The sequence below is a fragment of the Eurosta solidaginis genome, chromosome 2 (assembly GCF_040869045.1).
Source record: "Eurosta solidaginis isolate ZX-2024a chromosome 2, ASM4086904v1, whole genome shotgun sequence".
NCBI lineage: Eukaryota > Metazoa > Arthropoda > Insecta > Diptera > Tephritidae > Eurosta > Eurosta solidaginis.
Window position 1 is genome coordinate 293,132,988 of NC_090320.1, and position 27,335 is coordinate 293,160,322.

The 27,335-nt window shown below is 37.3% G+C and overlaps 1 protein-coding gene across 7 annotated transcripts in view; it reads right to left on the bottom strand.

Moving 5' to 3' along the window:
- Window positions 1-609: 609 nt before the first annotated feature.
- Window positions 610-27,335, bottom strand: part of for (cGMP-dependent protein kinase for) — a 319,267-nt gene continuing 292,541 nt past the window's right edge. For 6 of the 7 annotated variants that reach the window (XM_067768568.1, XM_067768570.1, XM_067768569.1 and 3 more), the window contains 6 exons: window positions 23,430-23,649; window positions 8,735-8,971; window positions 8,163-8,312; window positions 7,472-8,091; window positions 7,215-7,404; window positions 610-2,020 (listed from right to left, as the gene is read on the bottom strand). In XM_067768568.1, the coding sequence (XP_067624669.1) occupies window positions 1,855-2,020; window positions 7,215-7,404; window positions 7,472-8,091; window positions 8,163-8,312; window positions 8,735-8,971; window positions 23,430-23,649 (1,583 nt within the window). In that variant the 3' untranslated portion in view covers window positions 610-1,854. Of the gene's footprint in view, window positions 2,021-7,210; window positions 7,405-7,471; window positions 8,092-8,162; window positions 8,313-8,734; window positions 8,972-23,429; window positions 23,650-27,335 lie in introns of those variants that run through there. The other variant, XM_067768572.1, reaches the window with a different exon arrangement.

Below are 27,335 nucleotides of genomic sequence, written 5' to 3' on the forward strand. Positions count from 1 at the left end.
ATATGGGTATCAAATGAAAGCAGTGGATGAGTGCTTTAGTACAGAGTAATATATTATCCAGAGACGGACTGGGACTGGGATTAGGATTAAGACTGGGACTGAGACTCGGAGTGGGACTGGGACTGGAATAAAATACATACCACCTTCTGGGACAGGCAATAAGGGATGCAGAAGAATGAGAAGAGAAAAGAGAGAAAGATATTGAGAAAGAGATAAAATGAGACGAAGATGGAGGGATGAAGAGAAAAAGACGGAGGGAGGAGTAAATAAAAGGATTAGGAAAAAGTGAAGAGGGGGGAGGGCAGAGTCAGACGGAAAAAGCTTATTAAAATGTATGCAGATTGGCAAAATTTATGGCAGGACAACGTCTGCCGGGTCTTCTAGTAAATTATAAAATTTTCTTTATTTTGTTAGAATGTTCACACATTCCTCACAAAATTTCGAAAAATCATTTGCTCTTCCTCTTCTCGTTACAATTCCGTCGTAATGCAGAATACCCAACTTCCATTAAAGCGGAGCGTAGAACGGGAACGTAATCGAAATGCAGAATAGGGGTGATTACAATTGCTGAGTTTTCCACCTTTCATGACCTAAAAAAAAATCTAAACGTTTCATAGTTGTTCATAATTTTATTCATATACATACGTACATACATTTATTATATAGAATATGTATATTTCAATATTTAGTTTTAGTTTTAAGTTTTAAAATTACAAATGAACGAAATATGTATGCATGTACGCTTTTTATATGGATTTGTTTCACAAATTACGTGATATATTTTACAAAATAAAGAAAAGGCACACAAGCTGGTGAATTTTTTTACATTTTGTATTACAAATTGAAAATAGTAAGAACGTTTCATTCACTATCGACATGCTGAATGTTATTAAACTAAGTTAAACATACATAATTACATATATTTTTTTATATTAGTAAGTAATAAGAGCGTAAGAATAAATTTTTTTATTTTTTATAAAAATTTTTTTTGCAATAAAGCATTTCCGATGTTATTTTAAAAAGATTTGAACTTTATTATATAAGTTTGATTGCAGTTTACATGCAATATATATAGGTACATAAGGGTAGTCCTTAAAAATGAAATGAAAGATATTTTTACTCTCACGCCTTTGAACAGTAATATTTGAATCCAAAATTTGAAATTAAGGCGTCTCCCAGAGGGGCCAAAGTTCAGCTTAACCTACTAAGACACACCTTAATTAGCGTTTGGCGGATCAATCTGAAAAAAGCGTGAATGTAATTTTTAAACACCACCCTAATGTGCTTATGTATATACTACATGTATGTATGCACATAAGCATTAGAATAAATGGCATGATTGTTAAAATATTAAAAAATGTACATACAAAATTAGATTGAGCAAGAATACAGAAAATGTTGCGAAAGAAATTTATTATAAATTTCCCACATTTTATATTTATATATATTTACGAATATACACCTTAAAAAGAAATATTAAAATAAATTATAAAAGTTAATATAAATTCTTTGCAACAATGAGTGTGCCATCTTAGTTATATCATAGATAATTAATTTATAAAAATTAGTAAGAAATAATAGAGTGCAAAATAATTTTTTTTTTTTGAAAAATATGAAAAAAAACGAAAATATTTAAGAATTTAGTAATTTTTTTATCATAACATTTTTGTTGTTTTTGTTTTTTGCATAACAGCCAAACATGTATGTATGTATATATGTTAATTGTATGTATGAAAGTATTATCTTATAAATAACACATATTTATGTATTTGTATCGACTTGTTTCTTATCTATTATTTTGGCTAAGTTAGTTTTTTTTAGTTTATGTATGGCCGTCATCGTATTTTCAACTCTTTAAAAGTCCTTATCCCAACCGGTTAAGTCATCTGGCGGTGGTCCCTCTGGATCTGGTGGATATGCATCGAAATTGGTCGTATCTATGACGCTCTTCACTGTTGGCTTAATCGGTGGCTCGAGTGTACGATTTTGTAAGCCCAACCAGTAAAAGCCATCAAACCATCTGTAATTATAAATAATTTATTAATATTGCTATTGGGAAATTTGTTCCGTCTTTCTTCTACTATTAATGGAGTACCTTTCTTTCTAGGATGCTAAAATTATAAGAAGCTACAATTCCATTAAAAATTGTGTTTAATTTTTTTTAAAGCGAAAAGTTAAAAAAATTAAATACTTAGTTTAATTTAGTGAGAAAAGATACAGGTACAGAACTTACAGCAGCGAGCCGAAAAATTGCAATCGCATTATATTTTTTCCAAAATTTCGTCAAATTCTTCTTTTTTTATTTTTGAAATTTTAGAAAAAAACTTTTTTGAATTTTGTAATTGAAACTTTGCAAACCAATTTCAAAAACGTCTTCGTGAAAATTCGAACAGCCGCGCAAATTTTGCTAAAATTTCGACTTTTTTAATTGGAGTTCTTTGAGTTTGTTTGAGCATGCAACTTTGTAGCCCAGTCAATTTTAGCCAGGTAAAGAACAATTCATAAGACTCAAAATTTACATGGATTTTTGGTAATTTTTTTTTGCCAAGGTTCTTTCAGATTTAAAATTTAAAACACGCTTCGAAAAAAAAAAAATTTCAAAAATAAATGCAAATGAGAGACTTGTAACTTCTTCTTCTTGATTGGGCATCAAGACGGAGTTTTCTCCATTTTTCGAAAACGGTTTAGAGACTGGTTTGCATACTTTCAGTTACAATATGCATTGAAATTTTTTCTTAAAATATCGAACATAAAAAGAACTAATTGACGAAATTTAATAAAAACTGTCATTGCTGTTTAACTGCTCGCTGCTGTAGGCTATTTCACACTCCAAAATCCAATTTTAAAACAAGTAAAAGAGGCTAAGTTCGGGTGTAACCGAACATTACATACTCAGCTGGTAATACTAAAAGTGGGGCAACTTGCCTTTGCGATCTTTCTTTTTTAAATATGAAAATTTGGTTAAATTTGAACGCATTTCTTTAAAAATTTTTTTTAAATGACCCCGGAAATATTTTCGAAGCGCTCTTAATTATGAGTCCGATAAGCGTCCGAAATTGTAGACCAAGGGTGACGTTTTTTGGAACGATTTTCCTTCATCCTTTGTCAAATGAGGGAAAATCACCTAGGGTAACCCTGGAATGTGTTTGTATGGCATGAGCATCAATCAAATGAAAGGTATTAAAGAGTGAAGGCGTTTTCGAAATATCGACCAAAATGTGGACCAGGGTGACCCAGACCATCATCTGTCGGGCACCACTAATTTATTTATATATGTCATACCACGAACAGTATTCCTGACATGATTCCAAGGGCTTTTGATTTCGCCCTGCAGAACTTTTTCCCTTTCTTCTACTTAATATGGTAAGTGTCACACCCATTTTACAAAGTTTTTTCTAAAGTTATCTTTTGCGTCAATAAACCAATCCAATTACCATGTGTCATCCCTTTTTTCGTATTTGGTATAGAATTATGGCATTGCTTTCATTTTGCGAAATTTTCGAAATCAAAAAAGAGGCGTGGTCATAGTCGGATTTCGCCCATTTTTAATACCAAGATAAAGTGAGTTCAGATAAGTATGTGAACTAAGTTTGGTAAAGATATATCGTCGGTACAATTCCACAGAAACCAATTTGCCATTTTTGTTTAAACGAAATATTATATATGTCAAATTTTGCAAAGCCAAAACAAGAAATGTGCATTTTTTTGAAAACAAATTATAAATAATTTTTCAATTAACATTACTTAGTGGTTTACAAAAGTAAACCTTCCAATAGTGGTTGAAAAATACAAAATTAAATCTGTATTAAATAAACCTCTTTTTTTAACAATGTCAATGTTACGCGTTTTTCTCAAATCATCAAATATGCACATTCGTTTCTTTGGCATTGGACCGACGATATAGATTTTTGCTCAAGTTATCGTGTTAACGGTCGAGCGGAAGGACAGACGGTCGACTGCGTATAAAAACTGGGCGTGGCTTCAACCCATTTTTACAGAAAACACTTACCATCATAGAAGCTATGCTCTTACCAAATTTCACAAGGATTGGTAAATTTTTTGTTCGACTTATGGCATTAAAAGTATTCTAGACAAATTAAATGAAAAAGCGAGGAGGCACGCCCATTTTTATTTTTATTTTTTATTTTTGTGTTTTGTTGCACCATATCATTACTGGAGTCGAATGTTGACATAATTTACTTTTATACTGTAAAGATATTAACTTTTCTTTAAAAATTTGACTTAAAAAAATTTTTTTTTTAAAAGTGGGCGTGTTCGTCATCCGATTTTGCTAATTTTTACTAAGCACACATATAGTAATAGGAGTAACGTGCCTACCAAATTTCATCATGATACCTTCAACGACTGCCAAATTACAGCTTGCAAAACTTTTAAATTACCTTCTTTTAAAAGTGGGAGGTGCCAAAATTTTACTAATTTTCTATCCTGCGCCATAAGGTCAACCCACTTACCAAGTTTCACCACTTAGTCTTTGGTAATGAATTATCGCACTTTTCCGGTTTTTCGAAATTTTCGATATCGAAAAAGTGGGCGTGGTTTCGTTCATTTTAAATAGCGATTTGAGATGAGCGCTCAGGAACTTACATGCCAAATTTCATTAAGATACCTCAAAATTTACTCAAGTTATCGTGTTCACGGACAGAAGGACGGACGGACGGACGGACATGGCTAAATGAATTTCTTTTTTCGCCCAGATCATTTTGATATATAGAAGTCTATATATATCTCGATTAGTTTATGCCGTTACGGGGTATCGTTATGCGTACAAAATTAATATACTCTGTGAGCTCTGCTCAGCTGAGTATAATCAATGTTACTGACCCTTCAAATACCACGCCGTGATTTCAGACTATAATGCTTGCGTTGGTTTGTATTGCATAGAGGGACAAGGAGCTGATGATCTTGTCTCACACCAGTGCTACTGTTGCTAAACGACTCTCTCTCGTCGGACTACGGTGATAGTAGCTCCCGCCATAAGAAATGGAGGTTTCGAGTGAATTGAGCAAAACAGCAAATCAAGGTTTGGTGGCAGCATTATAACTTGTCGTTAAGACTGTACCACGGAAATAGTGACTATTATTAGATGGCAGACGGGACGTAGGAGTGCTTAGGCGCGGCCCACAGGACGGCTTTTGAACTAGAACAGTAAAGACTTACAAATGTTTTCAAGAAATTGCGGTACAGGCGAGTGATAGAGGTTAGCCCCTAATCGGTACAAACGAATTTTTCCTATGTATAAGTTTAATGCACTAGGCACTTTATTTAAATATTTTTATATATGTTTATAATTCACTCACAATTATACAATTTTTAGATTATAAACAAAGTTATAAAAAATTGAATTTGACTAAATATTTAAAAGAATTAAAAAACTGCGCGACGGCGGGCGGGCGATTGGAAACGGCGAACGAGCACGATCGTTGCGTGTGGGCGGGTAGTTTTAGGTAAACTGAAAATTATGATTATGAGCGCGGTGGTGGTTACAAGCACAGCTGTACTGTGCTGCATGCGCTTGGCCGCACTGGCCGGGTGTTGCCAGACGGAGGGGGACGGACTTAGTTCGAAAATTGGATCATGTCTTCAACAGCCTAAGACGCATTGTCTTGTAGTCTCTTGGCCCGAAGTTGGGTTCAACGCCTTCCGGAATAAGAGAATGAAGAGCACTCCCGCTGCAAGGACTTTCTCCGACGGCAACAACTTTTGAGTTATACCAGACATATTTAAGCGGGAAAAATTGACATGAGAGCAGTTGTGAATATGAAAACTTTACGTTGGGAAGTGAAGTTTATAAATGAAATAACTAAATCGAGAAGGAAGCATAAAAAAACAACAAGGAGTCGCCACAGTTTCTCATACAGGGGACTGCGCAGTGATTACAACGAACTGGTCTGTACTGCAACTGGGTGTCTCTTGGGTAAAATTTTCATAGCTGCAGAATCGTTACCAACCGGGACACCTCAATGAAAACTGCCGGATAGAGCTGAGTTTCAAATAAAGAGACATATTCATATTGTCCGTTCGAAAGAACAATTGAAGAGAAAATGCCCCAACCATATTTGATGCAAGTAATGCCCCGACTTCGGTCTGGTTTTTTTAAACACGTTAAACTCCTACTTGTCCAGAATTCCCCAGGCAAACGTGATTTATGCTCAGAACTTCATAAGTAGAATTCAAGCAGAGAGAAGAACTTTGAGCGTTCTTCTCTCTGCTTGAATTCTATCGAATACATGTACAAGAAACAGGTCACTTTTGAGCATTCTATCGGATTAGCGACGATACCATCAAGCCTGTTTAGTCAGAGTAGTGAACCATGAACAGTACGCGATGGAAAGAAGGCATAGAGAATGATGGGGGTTTATGCGCAACAGATGGGATTGAAACACCTCTTGTGGAAGATGCAACCTTCGAGGGGCGGAGAAAAGGGTAATTCATCTACTGTGACACCGTTCAGCATGCCGTCAAAGAGGAAAGTTTAATTTTTCCTTTTTCGAGTACTTAACAGAACTCAAGGACGTTACGGAACAGGTGGAATTGAAGGAGCCTATAAGCTAGCTAATGCATGTGCGACCTTTGGAGCTTAGAAGGGATAAAAGCAAAGCAAGGGTTGCACAGATGCAATCAACCAGGAAAGGCGTAAAACCAACGGCCGGGCTGCAAAATATCGAAGGTCATCTGGAAGTCTTACTACATTAGACTCCCAGAGGTACTCTTATCCCTATAAATGGAGAACTGTAGGTTTATGGTGTGCATACTTACTACTTTTAGCATCACATATTTATAAATTAGGTTTCGCTAGTGGTATCAGATGTAGGATATGAGGGCTGAAGGAGGGGATGATTGAGAGCTTCTGCGTTCGTGTACTACGCGCACCATATTATGACTCTAGCTTTAACAACGATACAGGTATCTCGAAGCAGCAAGAAGGATATGCCCTAGAAAGCTTTTCAGAAAAGGGCAGATTTATTATATAGACAGGTATTGATTATTGGATTGTTCATCGAGAAAACTTTTGGTAGCAGTACTACGTTCACTCTTACAAAGAGGACCTTACGCTCCTGTCGTTTAACCATACTTTACTGCTTCTAGACTAACTTAAATATAGCCTGGACATGTAAGCCATTGCTAATGCTCAAAATTTAACCTATATAAACTACACATTAAATTCAAATGGGTATACAAAATCCTCAACTTACCTATGCTTTTGAATTTCACTGATGCCACCACGTTGATAGCCCAAACGTTCAGCAGGATTATCACGACATAATTTCTTGATCAAATTGGTAGCATTGCGCGTAATGTCACGTGGAAACTCGATGGCATCAATACCCTTCAAAATAATATTATATGTACGCATGGGATCTGAACCGGTGAACGGAGGCGTGCCTACAGAAAAAAGGGAAACCCATATTAATACGAATTCAAACAATTAGAATCCGTCTTTGGTACTCACCTGTCAGCAACTCAAACATCAACACACCCAGCGACCAGTAATCAGCGCTAATATCGTGTCCACGGTTTAATATCACCTCAGGCGCTACATATTCCGGTGTACCACAGAAAGTCCATGTCTTACGACCCGATTGTAGCTTCTTTGCAAAACCAAAATCGACCAACTTAACATAGCCTTTATCGTCGAGCAAGAGATTTTCTGGTTTCAAATCACGATAGATAATATTGCGTGAGTGCAGGTATTGGAATGCCTCTACAACACAGGCCGTGTAGAAGCGTGTGGTGGCATCATCGAATTTACAACGATCACGTAATATCGTCCATAATTCACCACCCAAACAACTTTCCATTAGCATATATAAATATTTACGATCTTTGAAGGTTTTGAATAATTTCACAACAAATTGACAATTTGCCTCGCCCATTATCTCCTTTTCGGACATGATATGTTGCTGTTGGCGTGTTTCAACTATTTGTGACTTCTTCATTTGCTTCAACGCAAATGAACGACTGTTATCACCATTAATTTGCACCAACTCAACGCGTCCGAAACCGCCAACACCCAGCGTTGCAATGATACGTAAATCGGTTAGTTTGACATTATCAAATTCCTCGTTGATTCTAGAGAGTGGAGAGATAGCAGAAGATATACACGGAACGTTGAAAATAATCTTACGATATCTTCAACTTACTTTTTACGTTCTCCTATACATTCATCATCGTAGCGATGTTTAATTTCATCCAAATTCGAAATTAGTTGGTTAAAGGTTTCACGATCGATCACCAGGCAAGAAACGCCATCGGCGGAATCACATATAATATTTGCGGTACGCAAGTCATCGCTAATGGTCATAACGATAAAGGTACATTATTTAGATTACTTTTGAAAGTAAACCTTTCCCCTATCTCGTTTTTATAAAGTCGGTTTCTCGACCTCTTTATAGATGACGACAGTTACTTAGGGTAACTACACATGGGGCGTATTGTGATAGCCGCGTATTAGACGCTGCATACGAAAGCTGTACGATTTGATGCAACATAAATAAAATCAAAAGAGAAGCACACAAGTCGTCAGCTGCACGAGCTCCATCAAACATGAAAGCGGCATGCCACCAAGCGATGCGAGACTTCAATGTCGTGTCGCGTGCAGATCTTGCGATAATCATCGCGTCATGAAACAACTCATACGCGTCTGCGACAATACTCTTCATGTGCACTGTCCCCTAAATAGCCAATCGTGCCAAAATATATCATTTTTACTTACCCTTGCAACGCCTTTTCACCAAAGAAATCACCTTTGACAAGCGTCCGTATGAATTTCTCTTCATGCGTGTCTGGCTGCTTAATAGTCACTCGCACTTGTCCTTTCGATATAATGAAGAAAGTATCACCACGAGCACCTTGACGTACAATATAATCACCCATTTGGTAGTGAGTCTCTTCGAGCACATCTGAAATTTTGATGAGTGTATCTTCTGGCAGGTTTTTGAAGATTGGCACGCTGGAAATATAAATAACAAATATATTGATATTATTCAAGATGTTTTATATAAGGCACAAGTAAGTTTAACAGGAAATGAGTTGGGCTAAACTATATATTTACGACGCCTGAATAACATGTATAAGGTTGCAAGATATCTACATGGAACAAGGAAAGGAAAGAGGCAAAATAAAAGGAATAGAAGTGGAATGGGAACAAGAAGGAAAAAGGGCAGCGACGGGGATAAAGATGAGGAAAATGAAGAGAGAGAGAAAGACAGAAGTAGAAAGGGAGTAAGGAAAAGGAAAGTAAAAGAAAAGGAAGAGAAATGGAATGGGATCAGGAAGGTAAGCGGTTAGGTATAATGGAAAGGAAAAGAAAGAGAGAGCAAAAGTAGAAAGCGTAAGGGATCAGTATATGATGTGATCGGCAGTGAGTGATTGGGCACACATTCTGGGTGTATTTCTACCATGAAAAGCTTCTCAGTGAAAACCAGGAAACATTTGTAGGAAAAATTAAAAGGAGCACGACGTGAATTGAAAGAGTTGCTTGACCTAAAATCTTTCGGAGGATATCGCGCCTTGTATTTTTTTTTTAATGGTGTAATCCTACGAACACTATGGACATATGGGACACGTTCAGTCTAAGTAAATTTTGTATTCCATGTTCCACTTTTCTAGTTTAGAAAATTTCTTATAATTTGGCGAGATGTGTGACAAACCTTCACTAATTTTTCATTTCCTACCGACTAAATCACTTCACTACTTCTACTAGAGACTTGTGTTGTTGTTGTAGCGATAAGGTTACTCCCCGAAGGCTTTGGGGAGTGTTATCGATGTGATGGTCCTTTGCCGGATACAGATCCGGTACGCTCCGGTAACACAGCTCCATTAAGGTGCTAGGCCGATCATCTCGGGAACGATTTATATGGCCACATTAAACCTTCAGGCCATCCCTCCCTTATTCCATGAGGAGCTTGGGGTCGCCAGAGCCTCGTCTGTTAGTGAAACGGGATTCACCGCTCGAACGTGAGGTTGACAATTGGGTTTGGAGAAGCTATATATTGCGCTGGCAACCTGAAAAGGTTGCGCCACACAAACCCTTGTATCTGGTATTTTAGTCACCTCTTACGACAGGCATACCAACTGTGGGTATATTCTAACCCCCTAACCCGCAGGGGTACTAGAGTCTTATGTATAGTGGTGGTGTCCAGTCGTATTACGTTTTACGATCCGTGATAGAAACACATTTTTTTAAATCACAATAGCCCTGCAATGGGAATTAACGAGCAATATTACTCTTTAGATCCATAACATATTATTAATTCTAGAAATAGTTGGACAGTTTGAGTGAAAATGGCTTTCAGTCACTGATCGCAAAACGTAGAACGGGCCCAAGTAGTTGGTTTTTGTTTTCATTCCGAATCGAAATACGGTGACTCAAGAAAACTCACTCATATAAAGCGTCGTTAAAGTCGATTGCTGATATAAGTCTTGTATAATTGTATAATGTAGTTGTCTGCGGACCCGTCGATGTTGGGCCTGTGGTGATGACCACTGACAGTGGCGAACTGCACCCGCTGTTTCTTTCTCAGCAGCTTCCATATCCAACATTTAATCAAACTCTGTTTGTGTAAATAGTTTGGAAGTTTCATACTTATAAATACAGTGAAGAATGGATTCCGACAGGAATCGTAACATACGATACGGACCCGGCATAAATTACTCTCATAGCTGGGGGATTCGATTAGCTGGCAGATTTTCTTCGATTACTTCGATGACATTCCTGTCTCTTTTTATCACTACATCGACAACAACAGGCATGTCATCGAAGTATTCGAAGAAAATCTGCCATAATCTCATAAATTTAAGTGTTGCTTCTTCATTTATCTGCGGCATTGATTTTTTCAGTATCATAGAAAAATACTACATAAATGCCTTTATGAAATATGAAATAACGTGCAGGAAAATAACGCCCGCGGTCTGTATTTCCTTTTGTGGGCGGATTTATTTCCATTATCTGAGTTATCGTTCGAGTGCGCCTTCTCTGTCTAACTTTCTTCGTATCTTATTTTCACTCCGCTCTGCATTTTTCCCTATCCCTTTCATCCTTCCGTAAATCTCCTCGCTTTTCCTTTTACGTCTGCCGCTTGTGCTCTAATTCAAGTCTAACTTACTTACTTACTTACTTAATTGGCGCTTAACCGTCTAAACGGTTATGGCCGTCCAACAAGGCGCGCCAGTCGCTCCTTCGCTCCGCCAATCGGCGCCAATTGGTCACACCAAGGGAGTTTAAATCGTTTTCCACCTGGTCCTTCCAACGGAGTGGGGGCCGCCCTCTACCTCTGCTTCCATAGGCGGGTTCCGATAGAAACACTTTCTTGGCCGGAGCATCATCTTCCATTCGCATAACATGGCCTAGCCAGCGCAGCCGCTGCGTTTTAATTCGCTGGACTATGTTGATGTCTGCGTATAGCTCGTACAGCTCATCATTAAATCTTCTTCGGTACTCGCCATCGCCAACGCGTAGAGGTCCATAAATCTTTCGAAGAACTTTTCTCTCGAACACTCCCAAAGCCGCTTCATCTGCTGTTGTCATGGTCCATGCTTCTGCCCCATATAGCAGGACGGGTACGATAAGTGACTTGTAGAGTATGATTTTCGTTCGCCGAGAGAGGACTTTACTTTTCAATTGCCTACCTAGTCCAAAGTAGCATTTATTGGCAAGATTGATTCTTCGCTGGATTTCAGTGCTGATGTTGTTGCTAATGTTGATGCTGGTTCCCAAATAAACGAAGTCTTTTACTATTTCGAAATTATGGCTGCCAACAGTAGCGTGGTTGCCAAGGCGCATATGCGCTGACTCTTTGCTCGATGACAGCAGGTACTTCGTTTTGTCCTCATTCACCATCAAACCCATCTTTACCGCTTCTTTTTCCAGCTTGGAGTAAGCAGAACTAACAGCGCGGGTGTTTAGGCCGATGATATCAATGTCATCAGCATATGCCAGTAATTGCACGCTTTTATAGTATATTGTTCCAGTGCGGTTAAGTTCTGCAGCTAGTATAATTTTCTCCAGCATCAAATTAAAGAAATCGCACGATAGGGGGTCACCCTGTCTGAAACCTCGTTTAGTTTCGAACGGCTCGGAGAGGTCCTTCCCAATTCTGACTGAGCTGATGGTGTTGCTTAACGTCATTTTGCACAGCCGTATAAGTTTTGCGGGGAAACCAAATTCAGACATAGCGGCATATAGGCAGCTCCTTTTCGTGCTGTCGAAGGCGGCTTTAAAGTCGACGAAGAGGTGATGTGTGTCGATTCTCTTTTCACGGGTTTTTTCCAAGATTTGGCGCATTGTGAAAATCTGGTCGATGGTAGATTTACCAGGTCTGAAGCCGCACTGATAAGGTCCAATCAGCCGGTTCACGGTGGGCTTCAATCTTTCGCACAATACACTTGAAAGGACCTTATATGCGATATTAAGAAGGCTAATTCCACGATAGTTGGTGCATTTTGCAGTATCCCCCTTCTTGTGGACTGGGCAAAGAACACTTAGATTCCAACCGTCGGGCATGCTTTCGTCCGCCCATATTTTGCTAAGAAGTCTAACTCGAACTATTAATCTTATCTGTATTTAATCTTCCTTTTAACCTCTTATAACTACTTTGTATGAAATCATTACCCTAATTCTTACTTTTACCTTTACTCTCCATCATCCTCTTGTTGTCTTTACTTTTCCGACTTCCCTCCAACTTCCTCTACTTTTTCTTCCCATTTCCTCTGTTTTCTCTTCTCTTTCCTTCATGTCCCCGTTTCTAATGTGGAGATATATCTAGTTTGGCTTTTTTCGGACATTACATTGCCGACGTGGTAAAAAAGTAACAAAATAGTGCCAAAAATTGTGCCTGCCTACTACTTTCAAATTCATGACCGGATTATTAGGGCTGTCAAATTTTTGTTCTTGTACTACTAACTTCACTTGTCTGATTTTATTGCGTCGTGTTTGGGTCATAAAATGAGAACAACAGTATACTAATGTAGCTGTCCGGTAATTATCTAACCAGCTGATGCAAACGGCCCTAAATGCAATTCGAATAAACGTTCATAATTAGATTTTTAATAAATTAGGTTTGCCAGTATTTTTTAATACATTTAATTACAAACATACATGCTAGTTACATTATTATTCAAATATATAACATGACTTTTATTATTAGCAATTATTTCTTTGTAAACTCATAACCATTTCAATTTAATTTGAATGCAATTTTATCACAACTTAATCATAATAACGGTAGAAGGTAATTTGCTGCTTTTTTGTCAGATTACTAAATGGATATTTTTATACTTGTTTTTACGTGGTATGTAAAGGGTTCTCGATAAGCGTATAGCAATGGGTTACGAAAGGTGTAGATTGGCCAACTCCAACCGCATTGAAACACCCTTAATTACATTGAGTTGCTGCAATCACCACATTTTGCAAACTTAATGCGCTTAACATCACGCTCTTGCCGCTGAGTGCTTAGATTACAAGGAAGTTAATGCCTTTTAAAGACGTACTTACGTTATCAAGTGCTGCCAGATTGCTTGAAATTACTTTGAAATCTGTAAAAGCTAAATGATTTTGTCTAAAAAGCACAGGCAGTGTGCTCATGATCAGAAAATAAGCTGCATACTTAAGTGTCCGCGCTTGCTTTTTGGCTTAGCAGACGCGTCAAACTTGACGTCCCAACGCTAAGCCAATTGGCAATGCAATTTATTGCATTTATTTACAATTTTTCTTGCAGAGATATGGAAAATATATTCACGGTCATAAGCCGTGCCACTGTTGTGTGGGTTGCATTTGTAAGCAAGTATGTTTGTTTGTATGGATGTGTGTACTTAGCATTTAAGTGTGATTCCGCGCATCAGTGACTTGCTAAGGAGAAAGTCTGCACAATTTAATAAAATGATTTAGTAAAAAATTTGAAAAATTATGAAAACCAATAAAAAAACTAGAGATACTACCTATAAAACATTCATTTGACAAATATATACATATATATGTATATGTTAGGTAGTTGTGCGTATAATGAATCGGTGCTAGCATTGATGCATTGCCGTCATTAAAATCAAACAGCAGCGCGTTAAATGGCGCGACACCATGAAAGCCATGTCTATAATGCTACGCATGCGCCTAAAAAGTGGTGCTAACTAAAGTAGCAACAACAAACAAATAAAACAGTGGCTGCATTTGCTACAATCTGTTGCAATCATGAAAACACGACGCGTCATATGTTTCTTGCTATGTCATGCTAAGACGCTCCCTGTAGAAACAATCTATAACGGAAATATAGTTGCTTAGGGATAAGCAAGTTAACTAATTTGTATAAAAATAAGGTTAGCGGCAATCCTGCTCAAACATTTTTTTTCAGGATGAACTGAAAGAAAAAAGCTGGAAAAATTAATGTTTCTATTGTTCAATCAACTTTGCCAAACTGTTGATTCTAAATTGATCGTTTCAACTGTCAAATCAACAAAACATAAAAAATTCACCGTACGTAAGCCATAGCTCTGTTAACTTAACAATTATAAATGTCACCCCAAAATACCAATAAAACTGATAAAATAACAAATTTAGGTCAGCATTAGAATAACAGTGAGGCTGTTGATGTAACAGAGATGATCATAAGAACAGAAAAGTCAGTGCCGTGATCGTAAGTTTCTCCTTAAACATAATGAATGATAACTAAGTGTGATATCTTCTGCATAGACGTCAAAATTCCAAAGTGATTGGATCACCTGATTTGTAATTGACTATCGCTGTCTCATTCTGTCTCTCTTTCTATCACCCGCTGAAGATAGGCGCCGCCATATTGTACACCCTGTCAAAACGCTAAAAAGTAGCCATATTGAACATCCTGTCAGGCAGTTGACAGATAAGATATCACACTTAGTCATCATTCACAATGTCCTTAAAATCGGCTGATTCATTTGCATAATATTGACAGTTGATGGCTGTTGAAAAAATCACTTGTTAAGACAAGACAATTGCCATCATCACGTCGCAAAGGTCCTGAGCCAGATAAATTCTTTTGCATGTAAATGCAACAACAATGATTTGAGCCAGATAAATCCAGATAGAAGTCTGGTTAAATTTGTGAGCCAGATAATTTGTTAATATCTTGTCTTTAGTTTGGCAACGCTGCCTTTAATAAACCAAAATTTTCAAAAATTTATTTCGCTGTTTGGCCTTAAGCCATATGAAATATAATGGCGACATCTGCCTATTACAATTCATGTGAACTAAAATATTGGGACATCTGCTTCTCAAGTCTCCCAATGATCTAGAGCATTCCCGTGATAACTGAGGAGCTAGAAAACTCTCTGGATGACAGCTAATGTCTGTTTGTTCAGGAAAAACCAACCCGACTTCTTCACTTTACTAGCGTTATCTCTTATCTCTTCACTATCTAGCCGGTGAAGACTTTGGTTTTTAATTTGCTGCGCTATTTTTATGCCTATTTATATATACCTATATATTGACGGCTGCTGACCCTATCTCGGTTGTCAGTTCGAAAACGGAATATTTAAAAAAGTCCCATTTTGGAGTTTGTTTCAAAAACGCCATATATCAAAATGGCAAGACACCCTAATTTAAAAATGTAAAGTGTTCTTCAACCCAATTCTGATATAGGGTGTTTTTGAAACAGAGCATTTTTCAAATATTTCCTCAGATAGATTGTTTTTGAAACGAAAGCTGAGATAAGGTGATAACCCACTCAGCAGTCAATATAATCCAAATGGGTTATGCCGTTGTTGAGACAGTTGCCGATGTACAAGAGGATCTATAAAACTAATAAACTGTAGATGACAAGCCTCTATAAAAGCATGTTTATTGAAAAAAACGGCTAAAAATACGTGCAATATGATACCGTTATTGACTTAAATACCTCACTTATTTCTTCTCAAATTTCAAAAACATAACAAATAGCAAAAACAAAATAAGACAACTTAGAATGCTGCATACACAATTCATCAAAACGGTTCAAGCCGTGTTCGAAACAGAGGGTGGGGGGGGGGGGGGGGGGGGGGGGGGGGGGGTATATCAATATATAATAAGGTTAAGTGGCAACTCTACTCAGAGATATGCCTATGACGTAAAAACTCTTTTGAATACTATTTTCATTGAAATTAATTGAAGGCTTTCTGTAATAAAGAAAAAATGTGCGATCGAAACTTGTTTCAATATTTTTGCCGAGTTCTGAAATAACCTAGAGCCTTTACGATATACTTTTGAACTTTTCTGTAACGCATTTAAAATTTCTTGAAATATTTTTGCCATTTTATAATATACATGCCTAAGTTCAAATGTCTGTGAAATATATTTAATGATTTTTGAAGTGCATCTGCCCTTTTCCGAAATAAATATGAGGCTTTCTAAATTACATTTGGAGTTTATCGAAAAGCATCGTAATTTGCATCGTATTATTTTATTTTTTGTAATTATTTTGAGCTTTTGTGAATGCGTTTGGGGTTTTCGAAATAGTTAAAAATATTTTAAATATACATTTCGACACTTTTGACTCACATTTCAGATTTTTGTAAGTGCATAAGCCTTTTTCGAAATCAATTTGATTCTTTCTAATATTTATATAGGCGCTACAATGGTTTCAAGACTTCCTAATTAACAGATACCAAATAACAGTAATTGGAACGTCCGTATCGGATAAAAGGGAGGTACCTGTTGGTCTACCTCAAGGGTCTGTGCTGGCACCCATACTGTTCAATATATATATTAATGATATAACTAACTTCATAAAGCACTGTGAAATAAAATTCTTTGCTGATGATACACTGCTGATTATAAGTGGGAACAATATTACTGAAATGTATGCTAAGCTGCAAGAAGATCTTAACAGCGTATATGGTTGGTTATGCGTAAACAGACTGAAACTGAATGTAAATAAAACTAAATTTATGGTTATATCTGGACGCAATTTTCAAAACAGTGAGCTACAAAACTTAAATATACATAAATAACGAACTAATTGAAAAAGTCAGCACCATAAAATACTTGGGAATAAAAATAGATGATAAGCTGAATTTCAACGAGCACGTGGATTATACGGTAGGAAAAATAGCGAAAAAGTTATATTTTACACAAAGAACCTGCAAATATTTAAATAGAAGGTATAAAATTATCGTCTACATATCTATAATCGAAAAGCAACAGAACCGAGCTATGAGATTCATTCTCAAAAAACGGTATGACACACCTATCAGAGACATGCTATGCTCTCTTAATTGGCTTAGCATTAGACAGCAACTTTTTTATTATACCATGAAATTTATTAAAAACATAATAGAAGGAACTTTGCCTGCTTACTTGAGGACTAATATAAAATATGTAAAAGATATGCACTCTGTAAATACTCGTAATAAATATGATTTTAATCTGCCGGCTTATGAAACTGAAGCAGACAAATGTAATCTGTATTATAAAGGTCTTAAATCCTATAATGAATTGCCGAATGATATTAAATCATGTCATTCCAATAAATTTAAACAAAAATTGTACAATTATTGTAGAACACTAACAATTTAGTGCTGGACAGGTGGGCTTCCATAGCATCGATAGAAGTGCAGAAAACTATACTGCTATGTAGCGCCCAGAGTTCCAAGCTCTTGTACGCATACAAAAAAGGTTGCCGAAGCACATACTGAAACGCATAACTCGATTAACTCAGTGCATCGCCGTGCAGATGTTGCCTTCGCGCTTTACTAATATGCGTAAAATGCCTACATACTACACTAGCACAACACTTTGTTCGCATGATCTGTAAGTCTCCCATCCATAGTACTTAAAGGTAGGACATAGATGTAACTATTCTAGATTGCATAGTCCAGAAGACAATTATAAACATGTAAAATAGATTTAAGTTAGGCTTAGGAAAGCCGTAATAAATAAATAAATAGATTTCCCTACAGGCTAATTATCAGTATATATGTATACTGAATTTCTATATATCCGCAACCGCCTCTCTTTGATGAACAGCGTTAGAAATTTTGACGATTTCTAACAACTATCATAAAAAAATTAAATTTAAATGAATAAGTAGAAAATCTTGAATGCAACTAAACACACTCTAATAGCGTTGAATGTTGCAATGATGGCTTGTGGGCAGGCAGCTGTTGGCAATAAATATTGGTTTTGAGGTATTTTCACTTTTCCATTAACACATGAAAGCTATTAAGTAAACAATAATGCATGTATGAAAGTGCGTAATGAAAGCCATATAAATAAGAGAGGCTGATCGATGGGACGTCTTGTCGAATTATTAGTAGGCAGCCAATCCCAATAGGGCCAATAGGGGTAGATAGCTAGGTCACCGGTTAGAATACGAGGAGAAGTGGTGGGAACACGGTAAACGGATGAACGGCAGCGGTGGTATAATGAGTGGTCTATAGGTGCTAAAGAAGGGCGCAACTGGTAAAATATGAACTGGGGTATATTTATTCGTTGAGGATATGCCGGTGCAAGGCGAAAGGGCGAGTAGATGATAGGTAACAAAACTACCGGTTGAGGCAGATCGGTTACTGATGCACATAATGTTCGGTAAATAGGTATATCAATTCCATAGCGGGATCGCCAGTGGTTTGACAAACACTTCGAATGTATTGCTGCCCTGAAAAGCTAATCAGCGGAAATTCGTATGCTTGCAGAAGCCGGTCCGAGGTGGCATAAAACATGTTGAAGGAGATGTTGCTTAAAACATGTTGTAGAAGATGCTTGGCATAAACCTCGTCGGCGACAGTAAGCCCGTATGTTCGGTAAAATCGCGTACCGCATGGTTATGAATATAGCGAGTGGACGGACTGCACGCCCAAGAATTGAGGAATAGCCTTAACTTATAAAAAATATGCTCTAGCACCTCCAGGCACCAAGCCAACTCTTCACGGATTTGATATGATAAAATCGAAATTTATAGTGAGAGACAAATCACTTCATATGCGCCAACTGATTGGATATCAAGACTTCGTTTCACGAAGCTTTAGGCAAGCTTGTCATCTAATTTGTGGGGTCCTTAAAAGCAGAGCTCCATAACTAACTTCTTAGGCGTTTTGTGCAATGAAAATAAGTGAAAGTCGGTTGTAGCGTACGCTGCCTACCACGCCGAGGGTCTTGGGCAAAGTAACATCAAAAATTATAAATAAGCTTTTTTCAAGTAAAAAAAGTTTTTCTAAACGCGATCGCCCCTCGCAAGTGAGTTGGTGTTTGGAGAGTGTATTTCTGTCATGAAAAGCTTCTCAGTGAAAACTCATCTGCCTTGCAGATGCCGTCCGGAGTCGGCGTAAAACATGTAGGTCCTGTCTCGCCAATTTGTAGAGAAAATTAAAAGGAGCACGACGCAAACTGCAAGAGAAGCTCTTCTTTCTTTCTACTCGAAAGTATCTATTGATTTTTATTTTATGTTTTCAACGTGAAAGCCGATTATGCGGTAAAGTTTGAAAGCACGCCCATGGAGTTGTAGGTTAGTTTTTTCATTGGTGTGTACCGACTTTCCTCCACTTTCAATTAACGCTGTTCCACCATTTTGACACCCCACAACTCGTGATTTATGAAAAAAAAATTTTACGAATGCTGGCGAATTTTCAAATCAACGGTGTGAGTTCCATCCTCCAACTATATCCAGCTTTCTGTGCTTAAATATTTGAATTGCCAAAATAAAATATTCACCCGTTTTTCGCCTCAAGTAATCAAAGCCAAAATCGCTTGAAGCTTCCTTGACTCCTGCGGAGCTGCAGTTGTTTCAACCTACTGCCAGGCACATTAGGTAATACGAACCTTAACGAGTACCAGTGATTTGCTGGCACTCAATCTGAAGAAACGCTACTTTACCCAGGATTATGGCAAACTTTCTAAAATAGTTAACAAGACTCGATCTTATCTATATGGACCTGAAGCTCGAAAGAAGTCTGACTATTCGAGAAGAGAAGGTTACCTTATTACCGGTAGTATCCGTAGATAGAAATATTTTACTTGCTTCTTGGAGAACAAAGATCTCGCGAAAAGAGACGAACTTGTTGAATCCAGTGTGGCATAAAATTCCGATCCTAATCTTCATATTATTTCGCATCCCTACTAAAGACTCAAATTCACCCTTTACCATTTTATCTAAAGGGATTCCTAAAGTTTGTACCGAAGGCTGTCTAAAAGCATTCGAAAGAATTTGGAAACCCTTTTTGCTAAAATATTTTGGTGTTGCCAGACTAGTATAGATAATACCTGGACCAACTGAATGAGCGTCTGTGGAGTAAACAGTAGGGAAATAAAGGTTCCTTCTCTTCCACAAGCAGGGAAAAAGGAAAGGAGGAAAGGAAAATGAGCCAGCTGTGAAAATGAGACAGATGACCAATTGACTTATTTGCCCACCTGCTCATATAGGTAATGTTGTCCGACCGACTCATTTTTCTTACTAGCGACTGCGCAATTCGCTTACACACTTAGTCCAGAATAGGCTTACCACTAATAGTTTCCAGTCCCGTTACTAGAATCTGTTACCCCTAGTATGATAGGAAAGTGCACTATGCCACAGAAATTGATTTAACATATATGTATTACTAGTATGTGACCTCTGTGAAAATGTGAGAGCCCTCATAGTCTTTTATTGCATAAATTACATTTAAAATTTTCGCAAAACACTCAAAGTATCAATTGCAGACGCACATGTGAATGTGTCTTTGCAGTGGCCAATGACCAGCGGCTCTACGATCAAAGCTCAAATGACGACGCTTGTAATAAAATATTCTCATATTTCATTGTTATAGTAATACTTAGCGCATTTTTAATGTTGTAAATTATATTGAAAGACCAATGATATTGGGCATTATTCACGGTAAGTACTAGTGTACGTGAGGGGTTAGTCACTTAACCATTCACATGTTGGTACTTTGATGTAGAATATTTTCAGCATAAAAAGAAACTTTCCAGCTGAGTGCTCAAGGTAAAAGAGCTAAAAAGAATGCCAATACATACATGAGGACGTTTACAACAATGTTCATATGGAGGTATGTGTGTGTTGGTATGTAAGGTGACGATGGTGTAACTCTTGCGCATAGTGAAATTGAAAGTGATCACATGAGCTTTTGTTTAGCTTATGCGCATAACCAATCTATGTACTTATGGCGCATTGTCTGTATGTATAATATGGGTTGAAGATCTCAGAAGTATGAGCCTTGGTGTTTGTATCAATTAACTGGCAGAATTGTCCAAGAGTGATGAACATGAGGCCATTATAGAACTTTGATCAGGGCATGTACATACATTTGTCCAAGTATTGACATGCATGAGAAAACAATAAAAGTAAACAATTTTTGAGACTCGCCATGATAAAAAGGTTTCGCAAATATATGTATGTAGTAGGCCGGGTCGATTTGTGGGGAGGCAAAAAAATCGTCCAACGCTCTGTGAAAATCATATTCTAGGGATCAAAATAAGAAACTTTGCCGAAGGAACCATACCTCTAAAACGAATTCTGATGTCCCCCCCTTTGCGTCGTAGGGGCAAATTTTGAAAAATCCCACTTTGAAATGCCTATGTTTTTTCTTTTTGGAGTTTATTTTTCTCTTTAGAAATTTATTTAGTCAGAACATATGTAAATGAAATAATTAATTTAACTTAGAATAGAAAAGAAATTTAAAAAAATTATTAGAAATTAGCGTTTTTACAACCCCCTTTTAAAACCAAGGCATCACTGTGATGCATTTGCATGTCGTAAACATAGTTGTGTGGGTTTTTTATTTAACCGTTTTAAAAAATGTAGGTATGACTGTGACACAATTGCAGATCGTAAAATTGCTTGTGTTGTTTTTTTTAAGCCACCACAAGACACAGCAGGTAGAATTGAAATTGCCCCTACTCAAAAGTCCGACCCAAAGGGGGGGACATCAGAATTCGTTTTAGAGGTATGGTTCCTTTGGCAAAGTTTCTTATTTTGATTCCTAGAATACGATTTTCATAGAGCAATGAGCGATTTTTAAATCGACCCGCCCTAGTATGTAGGTATACTTTTTGACTTCGAAAAGAATGAAACAAATGTACTACAAAATACGAAAACGAAAACAACAACACCAACGAGGTTTAACCGACCTCCATGATCGCAGAGCGCTATTAGCGAAGATAAGATGTAATAACAAAGATATGTACATCTTATGGAATCTATAACCTTAACTGTATTTGCTATCGTGACCATAACTGAAATAATTATCGGGACCGTAACTGTAATCGTAATCGTAACTGTAGTCCTAATCGTAACCATGACCGTAACTGTAATCACAATCGTAACCCTAATTGTTACCGTAATAGCAATCGCAATCGCAATAGTGATCGTAGCTGGAATCATTATCACAACCGTAACTGTAATCGTAATCGTAACTGTAGTCCTAATCGTAACCGTGACCGTAACTATAATCACCATCGTAACCCTAACTGTAACCGTAATCGCAATCGCAATAGTGATCGTAGCTGGAATCATTATCACAACCGTAACTGTAATAGTAATAGTAACTGTAGTCCTAATAGTAACCGTGACCGTAACCCTAATTGTAACCGTAATCGCAATCGCAATAGTGATCGTAGCTGGAGTCATTATCGCAACCGTAGCTATAATTTTAATCACTATCGTGAGAGTGACCGTAACTGCAATAGCTGCAATCATACTGGATATTGTAGTAATGACGTAACTCTAATCGTAATCGGAATCGTGGTAGTGACCGTAACTATAATCGTTATCGTAATTATAACTGGAATGGTGGCCGCAATCGTGCCCGTACTGATGGCAGTAATAATAGTACTGGCAAGTGTTCTCATGGTCCTAAAAGGAGCAGTAATCATTACCGTAAGCACAACCGGAAATCTAACCACTTGTTTAGCCGTAACGAGAACTGTGCTGAAATCGTAACATTTTCGGCAAAGGTGACTATAAAGATAGCCGATACGATCAACAATCGGCAGTCGTAACCATAACGTTACATAGCCGTAATTATAACTTCAAATGTTAGCGTAACCTTTCAGTAAATGCAGCTGTTAACATAATTATAGTAATTGAAGACGCTGCCATTGCCACAATCTTGACCGTAACCCAATCATAACAATGACAGACCTAAAAGTTAACGTAACCAAAACAGTAACTATAAGCCTAGCCTTCTACTTCTTAATTTTTCACTTCTCTTTCGTCACCTTCGCCCTTTCTCCCTCATCATCAACGTCAATAATTATCATCATACATTGACGCTTAACCTACTAGGTGATGTTAGCCGCTGCGTAAGATCTCACCCAAGCTCTTTCAAGGGGGTCCATGCCTTTCTCCATCCAGCGGGATCACAACGGGCCAGCCAATCAAGGTTTATCCCTCTGTTATGCTGTGGTACAGTCAGTAGGTGGAGGCTTACTCTTATTCGAAAAAAGTGTTTGGTACAAATATTCTATATTTACTCACCTCTTGAGAAAATCGGTATATTGAGCTTGCCGTATGAGGCCAGTCCTCATCATTATCGTTTGGAAGCATTGTCGTTCGATGGCCCATAATTTGCATTCGGTTATTGCGGTAATTGTCGCTGTACGTTGGCAGTTATATAATATGGCCAATTCACCCAACACTTTAGCACCGGACAGCGTCGAAAGATATTTACCCTCACGCGAGACCTCCACACGACCCTCTGAAAATACATAAAAAAGGCAACACAAAAATGTTAAAACTTATAAAAATAAAAATAAAACTTGCATTCATACAGATCGAAATATTTGGAGATAAATACAAAAACGACAATACAATTTGTGAGCCTCAATGAAGCAGCAACAACTCACTGAGGTATTCCGGTACTTATGAATTAAGTAATTTGAGTTAATGATAACCAAAAGTGAGGCAACACAAATCGTAAGTCCAAAAACGAGTCAATGCAGAAAGGAAGGAAGTATTTCAAAATGCAATTTATGTAGATGATGAAAATGTGCTGCATTTAAATTTCTTATTTCCTTTTGCACTAACACCAACACACACCGAACCCAGTCAGATGCATAACAATGGAGTTTAGTTAGCCGCCAAAAAGTTTAGTCAACTTATCAAGAAAAAAAAAAATTTAAACAAGAAACCGAAAAAAAAAACCGGTTCATATGTCAATTATAAACCAAACCCAATGCACAACAATAACAATGCAATTTGCTGGATGACGCTGGACTCGACCAGTAAGCATATACTCAAGCTATTTGTCATTTTTGTTTAACGGATGCTTGCGGTTAAGTTGTAATCTTTATTGGTATTGCATTTTAATGTTGAACGGCTTGAGCTTTAACAGACTGAGCAGAGCAGTCATGGATGGGCATTTTGCGTTATAAAAAACAATGCAGTTAAAATTAAAGTTTACTAGTAAAAATGTACTGCTTGATAGTAAAAATTTTACAGCATTCTAAACAAGTACCCCGATTAGAAAAAATATCCTGTCTGTAAAGTAAAATGTTACCAAACACAAGGAATTTTACAAAACACACAACCCCCAGCGGGTTAGGGGGTCAGAATATACCCGCGGTAGGTATGCCTGTCGTAAGAGGCGACTAAAATACCAGATTCAAGGGATGTGTAGCGCAACCCTTCAGGTTGCCAGCGCAATATGTAGCTTCTCCAAACCCAATTGTCAACCTCATCTATCCGCGGCGAATCCTGTTTCACTAACAGACGAGGCTCTGGCAACCCCAAGCTCCTCGTGGAACTTGGGGGTGGGGAGGGAGGGAATGGCCTGAAGGTTTAATGTGGCCACATAAATCGTTCCCGAGATGGTCGGGCTAGCACCTTAATGGTGCTGTGATACCGGAGCGTACCGGATCTGTATCCGGCAAAGGACCATCACATCGATAACACTCCCCAAAGCCTTCGGGGAGCAACCTTACCGCTACAACAACAACAATAATAACAACAGCAACAACAACAACAACAACCCTGTTTTAACTAATTACCCGACTTCGCAAAATATCCCGCTTTAAACAAATACTCGGATCCGAAAAATAACCTTGGAATATGATACGAAGCTTAGTAGTAAACACTTACTACTGCTTGGTAGAAAAATGTTTTTTGTTATACCTATATGATACTACTTTATTTTATCTGTATTTTTCTATTATATTTTTTGCCGCCCTCCCTCCTAATACGGTTTCATTACTGGTATAAGTGTGTAAACTATATTTCAAAAAACTAACTAAATACAAAAGTACCCGATTTTTGAACATACTCGGTTTTTCGAAAAAAATCCGATCGGAAAAAGTTCCCGGTTCTGAAAAAGTATCCGGCTCCAAGAGAGCACTTGCTTATAAAAAGTACCCGTATCCGCAGAAGAGCCCGGTTCTGAAAAAGTACCCGGTTTTTAAAAAAGCGCTCGGCTTTTTATATGTACATTCATATGCTGCAATGGTATTATAACTCGATAAGCATCATAATAAAAAAAAATCGATAACACTTCGATAACAAATTGATAGCTTTTCGATTACATATCGATAGCTTTCCGACACACAATCGACAACCTTTTGTGAATTAGTCAATAAAAAATCGATAACATTACGAAAGCAAATCGATAGCTTTTTGATAACATATCGACAAATTCTCGATAAAAAATCGATAATTTTTCCATTTGAAAAAACGTACGGTTATGGTCGCGCTTATGGCTACTCAAGATAAAACAATTTTTTTAAAGCTTGTCGAGTACTCGTCCCTCACAACTAAAGCACTAAGCATTCAGTGCAATACGCCGACAACGATTCACATGTCTATATGGAAGTTTGAGCAGCTGTTTGAGTTTGGCTACTGAGCTTGAATTAAAATTCGATTTTTTGAAACGCTTACAAACGAACAAGAAATAAAAGCAAGTAATGAAACGAAAATACAAAATGACTAATCATAAAAATAAATAAGAAAACAAAAGGATTGTGACTCTCCTCGCATGCAGTCAAAGCGATTCGAGTTCACTTTTAAAAAAATGCAAAACAGTCTCGCAAACTTAAGCCGTTAGTTACTTAGTAGCTTTGAGGAACCGGTTTGTTTAATCTAGGGAGACTTGTTTGCACTTTGGCTTTGGCTTGTTGTCTTTTGCTTAGTCTTGTTGGCCGTGTGGTGGCAGCATAGAAAACTAGAAAAGCCAAGTTTATTTAGCGCTAAGAAGTTTTTGATTCACGCTTAAACAAATCAAAAATACTTTTATTTAAATTTGTTGCGTTATTTTGGTAAATTCATGGCCTATTTTTGCATGCTATTACACTTTGCTGGCTAAAGCGGTTTTCTGGCTAAACTGGCTAACTAAGAGCTACTAAGCTCAATCTGGTTCAGGGTTTAATTTGAACGCCGAAATTGAAATGACATCATTTTTTCTTATTTTTTTATTTTACTTAAGTTGTTGGCTGCGGGCGTGGGGAAGGTAACTCATATATTTTTGTAAATGTGAAGTGTTTTAGCCGCAATTTTGAAGATTTATGGTAAAGATTGAAGCGGAATGCGTCAGTTAAGAAAGTTGAAAAAGAAATTAAAATAAAGCCGTTTTACATGTCAAAATTAATATTCATAAAAAAATCATGTTCTATTTTGGGCTGCACGAATTTGTCATTGCCAAAGAAAGTGTCATTTATTTATGTTATGAGACGCCAGTTACTGCTTTTTTAAGTCTTTAAAAATAAAGATATTACGGGTGCCGTTTAAGTCCCTAAATACATTTGCGAAAAGAATGTATCAAATAATTTTTATATTTAATGAGTCATATGTGACTTATACATGGCTCATATATGACTCGACCTTTAAAATATTGCCTTAAGTGCGCACAGAACAACTTCAAATAAAATTTACATATTTTTAGCTTCTATCTATGGTTTGGGTAGAGACTGAATGTTATCCCGGCTTAGGGGTACTTTTGATCTGTTTAAAAACTTTATATCTGGCACAACACACATCCTACTTCAGATTGGTCAGAATATTTTGTGACAGAGGCTAAGCTGAGCAGATTTTAAACAAACAAACTAAATTTTCGCCGCCGTGATACTGGAGGATTTAACCTCATTAAGGCCAATGCATAGGGCTGCCAGACATATCTGCTTGCTACGCCTAAGAGTAAGTTTATGGGGCCTTTAGCGAATAATCATCTTGTTTGAAAGCCCTGAACATTTAACAACGTCTACGCTCTGTAAGTGAGCTTATTTTGACAAACCTGACTGAGAAGGTTCGTGGAACTTGACTGACACATCTTTAGCCTCTTTTTCTAACTAACTAGTTATGTATTTGGAAAATGAACTTCTGAAAGATCACCTCAACATATTCTGGATACATCGTTAGAGCTGCTGCATGTTTTTCGATCCGACGTAGCTTAGCGGCGAC